The 5,566-nt window shown below is 42.5% G+C and overlaps 1 protein-coding gene across 1 annotated transcript in view; it reads right to left on the bottom strand.

Moving 5' to 3' along the window:
• LPCAT4 (lysophosphatidylcholine acyltransferase 4) overlaps positions 1-4,878 on the bottom strand; it is a 55,880-nt gene extending 51,002 nt beyond the window's left edge. The window contains exon 1 of the mRNA XM_015821805.1: positions 4,828-4,878. Coding sequence (XP_015677291.1) covers positions 4,828-4,878 — 51 coding nt within the window. The remainder of the gene's footprint in view (positions 1-4,827) is intronic.
• Between the last annotated feature and the right edge of the window lie 688 nt (positions 4,879-5,566).

Raw genomic sequence — 5,566 nt, forward strand, 5'->3', positions numbered from 1 at the left:
GTAGTAGTAGTAGTAATAATAATAATAATAATAATAATAATAATAATAATAATAATAATAATAATAATAATAATAGTAAAGTTGCAAGGAACCTTGAAGGTCATCGAGTCCAACCCCCTGCTCAGGCAGGAAACCCTATACCATTTCGGACAAATGGCTGTCCAGTCTCTTCTTAAAAACTTCCAGTGTTGGAGCATTCACCGCTTCTGGAGGCAGGTTGTTCCACTGGTTAATTGTTCTCACCGTCAGGAAGTTTCTCCTTAGTTCTAGGTTGCTTCTCTCCTTGATTAGTTTCCACTCGTTGCTTCTTGTCCTGCCTTCGGGCGCTTTGGAAAATAGCTTGACTCCCTCTTCTTTGGGGCAGCCCCTGAGATAGTAGAACACTGCTATCATGTCCCCCCTCGTCCTTCTCTTCGTTAAACTAGACATACCCAATTCCAGCAACCGTTCCTTATATGCTTTAGCCTCCAGTCCCCTAATCATCTTTGTTGCTCTTCTCTATACTCTTTCTAGAGTCTCAACATCTTTTTTACATCGCGATGACCAAAACTGGATGCAGTATTCCAAGTGTGGCCTTACCAAGGCATTGTAAAGTGGTGTTAATACTTCATGTGATCTTGATTCTATCCCTCTGTTAATGCAGCCTAGCACTGTGTTGGCCTTTTTGGCAGCTGCAGCATACTGCTGGCTCATATTTAGGTGATTGTCCACTAGGACTCCGAGGTCCATCTCACAGTTACTACTATTGAGCAAGGTGCCACCTATACTATACCTGTGCATTTGGTTTTTCTTGCCTAAATGTAGAACCTTGCTTTTTTCACCATTGAATTTCATTTTGTGTGGACTTCAAGTCCCAGAATTCCTCAGCCAGCCATACTGGTTGGGATATTCTGGGAGTTGAAGTCCACACATCTTAAACTTGGATGCTGGCTGGGGAATCCTGGGAGTTGAAGTCCCCATATCTTAAACCTGTATGCTGGCTGCAGAATTCTGGGAGTTGAAGTCCACACATCTTAAGCTTGTATGCTGGCTGGGGAATTCTGGCACTTGAAGTCCACACAGCTTAAACTTGCCAAGGTTGAGAAACACTGCAGTCTAAAGCATAATTGCCTAAGTATGGTTTGGTAACCAATATGCTACTATAGGTCCTACAGGGACACATCCCATGCTTAGTTGGCACCATCCCTGCTCTCTAAAGTCTGGCCACAAAAGGGATGTCTTGCAACAGTCTGAGATCAGCCTGCCCAGAATATCTTGGGTGCTCATAACTCCTAATGATCAACTTCCCAAATAACCACGAGGATTCAGAGATAATCTGCTCTGAATTCCATATACTTGAGTCAAACAAGGATTTCATTGTCTTCATATCTTGCATGTGAGCACTGGAAAACTATAGGCTCTTTCAGCTGAAAAATCGCACTCTTTNATAATAATAATAATAATAATAATAATAATAATAATAATAATAATAATAATAATAATAATAATAATAATAATAATAATAATAATAATAAAGTTGGAAGGGACCTTGGAGGTCATCGAGTCCAACCCCCTGATCAGGCAGGAACCCTACACCATTTCAGACAAATGGCTGTCCAGTCTCTTCTTAAAAACTTCCAGTGTTGGAGCATTCACCGCTTCTGGAGGCAGGTTGTTCCACTGGTTAATTGTTCTAACTGTCAGGAAGTTTCTCCTTAGTTCTAGATTGCTTCTCTCCTTGATTAGTTTCCACCCGTTGCTTCTTGTCCTGCTCTTAGGTGCTTTGGAGAATAGCTTGACTCCCTCTTCTTTGTGGCAGCCCCTGAAATATTGGAACACTGCTATCATGTCCCCCCTCGTCCTTCTCTTCTTTAAACTAGATATACCCAATTCCAGCAACCGTTTCTTATAGTTTTAGCCTCCAGTCCCCTAATCATCTTTGTTGCTCTTCTCTGTACTCTAGTAGAGTCTCAACATCTTTTTTACATCGTGGTGATCAAAACTGGATGCAGTATTCCAAGTGTGGCCTTACTAAGGCATTGTAAAGTGGTATTAATACTTCACATGATCTTGAGTCTATCCCTCTGTTAATGCATATCGAACTCCAAAACCTTGCTGCCATCTTGGGATAAGTCATAGTTTTGCGGGGATGTGGAGCCCTTTGGAACTTGCCAATCCAGGTACTCCTCTACTTATAACCATTTAATAACTGTTCAAAGTTATAATGGCACTGAAAAAAAAGTGACTTATGACCGGTTCTTGCACTTATGACCATTGCAGCATCCCTGTAGTCACGTGATCAAAATTCAGGCGCTTGGCAACCGGCATACATTTACGATGGTTGCAGTACCATGGGGTCCGTGTGATCATCATTTGTGACTTTCCTAGCCGACTTCCAATAAGCAAAGTCATTGGGGGAAACTAGATTCACTTCACTAACAACTCCAGTGATTCGCTTAACAACCGTGGCAACGAAACAGCGTACAATTGGGTGCAACTCACTTAAGAGCTGCCTTGCTTAGCAATGGAAATTCTCGTCCCAATTGTAGTCAGAGATTAGCTGTACTCTAAGAAACAATTCAATTGAAAAGTAAATCCCTTATTCTGTAGTAAAATGTATATTTGGTGGCAAGGGGATTGCATTATTAAATTTCTGTCCTTCAGTCCTAGCAGCTTTGTAGCTTGGAAAAAATGGGGCTGGGTTATGGGACTGACCAGTTCTGAGTTGGTTTGTTATGGAGAAGTGAGTTTTTGCAGAAAAATCTATTCTGGCAACAAGCTGGAATTCGTTGTCCAGAATTCTGTGCTGTCATTCTTTGTTGTTAAATGAATGCAGCCAGGTGAAGGAGTGGACTGCAGACGCTGCCTTGCAGATACATAATAGGAAATCAATGTGTCCTTTTATCAGGATGTGAGACAATCTGCAGAGACACACTGCAGTGGCCAGAATGTTCTTTGCACAACTGGAGTGAGAAATATCAGTGTCCCTTTGCTAAGCAGAACTGTGCAGGGCCATTCAGGACCCACAAGACGTGCTTCCATCTGTCCGAGTACAAATGGCCTTTTATTTTAAAAACCACATCAATCTGAAATGCAATTCGTGGAAACTCATGCCTAATCATAATTATAGTAATAATGCTGGCTACTCTAGCTAGGCAATGCGAACAAGATATCCAATATCTCAGGGGCTGCCACAAAGAAGAGGGAGTCAAGCTATTCTCCAAAGCACCTGAAGGCAGGACAAGAAGCAACAGATGGAAACTAATCAAGGAGAGAAGCAACCTAGAACTAAGGAGAACTTTCTTGACAGTCAGAACAATTAATCAGTGGAACAGCCTGCCTCCAGAAGTTGTGAATGCACCAACACTGGACATTTTTAAGAAGAGACTGGACAACCATTTGTCTGAAATGGTAGGGTTTCCTGCCTGAGCAGGGGGTTGGACTAGAAGACCTCCAAGGTCCCTTCCAACTTAATAATAATAATAATAATAAAAATAATAATAATAATAATAATAATAATAATAATAATAATGGTGCATTGGAAGATCTGCAAGAAATATCATTTGCCTGTAAGCAAGAACTGGTGGGATCATAAAACAGAGAAAGTCATAGAAAATGATAAGATTAAACTGCTCTGGGACTTCAGAATTCAAACAGACAAGCACCTGCAACATAACACCCCAGACTTAACAATTGTCGATAAGAAATTTAAAAAAGGCTGGATAGTGGACGTGGCAGTGCCTGGAGACAGCAGAATGGACGAGAAAGAACTGGAGAAGATAACAAAATACAGAGACCTACAAATAGAAATAGAAAGACTGTGGCAAAAGCAAGCAAAGGTAGTATCAATAGTAATAGGCGCCTTGGGTGCAATCCCAAAACAACTGGAGCACCATTGGCATTGACAAATTCGCTATTAGTCAATTGCAAAAAGCGGCCTTACTAGGAACTGCTTCCATCCTGCGACGATATCTGCAATACCATCAAACATCCACATCTGCCTATCCCAGGTCCTGGGTAAGGACTCGATAGGTAGAAAAAATGCCAAATCCAGTCTGAACATTTGGCTGACTGTGCGATGATCCATGATAATGACAACAACAACAATAATAATAATAATGGGGAACTTTGCAAACAAAGCGTAGGGGGAAGAGAAGAAGCAGAGAGTGAGGCAGCACCAAGGGAAAGGCACTCTGCACATGTTCTGAGGCTTTGGCTTGTTAATTGTGTGCCTCACAGGTTCTGGTGGTCTACGTCAGCTGCAAAACTCTAGCTGACCACAAGAGGCAGCTAGGTTAGTGGGTTTTTTTTTTCCTCTCCTTGTTTCAAGTGGTTGTTTCGAGTTTGGCAACAGGGGCCACAGGCTTTGCAAACAGCTCCAAGGGCAGAAGCTGGCCCAGCCATATTTAGAAAGGGAGGGATGGCTGGACTTTGGATACTAAAATCAGGTAGAACTGGTTTCGCTTGCTGGGTGAGGACCAGGCCTTTGTCCCTTTGCAAGCGTCTCACCGCATTGAACATTAGTCTTATTGCTGGCTAAGGGCCAGCAGCAAATTTGTCCCTGCTGTCATGCAAATGAGAAAAGAAAGAATTAAGAGAGACCTGCAAAAAACTGGGTCACCTCCAGGAAACTGGGCAAGTCTTTGATAGCCTCTTGGACCTAAGTCCCAAGCCTGGGACATACTTCCAGATAAACAAACAGTTCCCTCCCTCTTCCACCGTTGACCTCAGTAGACCGATCCTGCTGCCGTTTCTTTCCCCCTTTTTCCTTCTGAGACCTCCCTGAGCAATGTGTAAAGAAGCTGGCAGTCCCCCAAGTTCATTTCTATCCTTGGCTCTGGGCCTCACAATCCAGGCAGGGCTGGGAGAATCCGTATCTCCTGGTTTTCCACTCCGCATGTCCGTCTTTGACCTTGTCGGATCTATCTTTGGTTTGCTGTGCTCTGCAGAGAGAGAGAGAGAGAGAGAGAGAGAGAGAGGGAGAGAGAGAGAGAGAGAGAGAGAGAGAGAGAGAGAGAGAGAGAACCACTGAGGTGAGATTAGGCTCACTCCTGATTCAACTTCACCTCAGGCAGGAACCTTGCTTGTCCTAAAGTGGATTCTGAAGGCAGGAGATTAGTAGGATAGGTGGATGGGTAGAGTTGAATTTAATCTTGATTTTTCTAGGGCAGAGTTTCTCAACCTTGGGAAGTTCAAGATGTAATAATAATAATAATAATGATGATGATGATGATGATGATGATGATGATGATGATGATGATGATGATGATGATGATAATAATAGTAGTAGTAGTAGTAGTAGTAGTAATAATAATAATAATAATAATAATAATAATAATAGTAAAGTTGGAAGGGACCTTAGAGGTCATCTAGTCCAACCCCCTGCTTAGGCAGGAAACCCTATACCATTTCGGACAAATGGCTGTCCAGTCTCTTCTTAAAAACTTCCAGTGTTGGAGCATTCACCGCTTCTGGAGGCAGGTTGTTCCACTGGTTAATTGTTCTCACTGTCAGGAAGTTTCTCCTTAGTTCTAGGTTGCTTCTCTCCTTGATTAGTTTCCACCTGTTGCTTCTTGTCCTGCCTTCA

The sequence above is a fragment of the Protobothrops mucrosquamatus genome, unplaced genomic scaffold (genome assembly GCF_001527695.2).
Source record: "Protobothrops mucrosquamatus isolate PMUCROS unplaced genomic scaffold, P.Mucros_1.0 scaffold1403, whole genome shotgun sequence".
NCBI classification, from domain to species: domain Eukaryota; kingdom Metazoa; phylum Chordata; class Lepidosauria; order Squamata; family Viperidae; genus Protobothrops; species Protobothrops mucrosquamatus.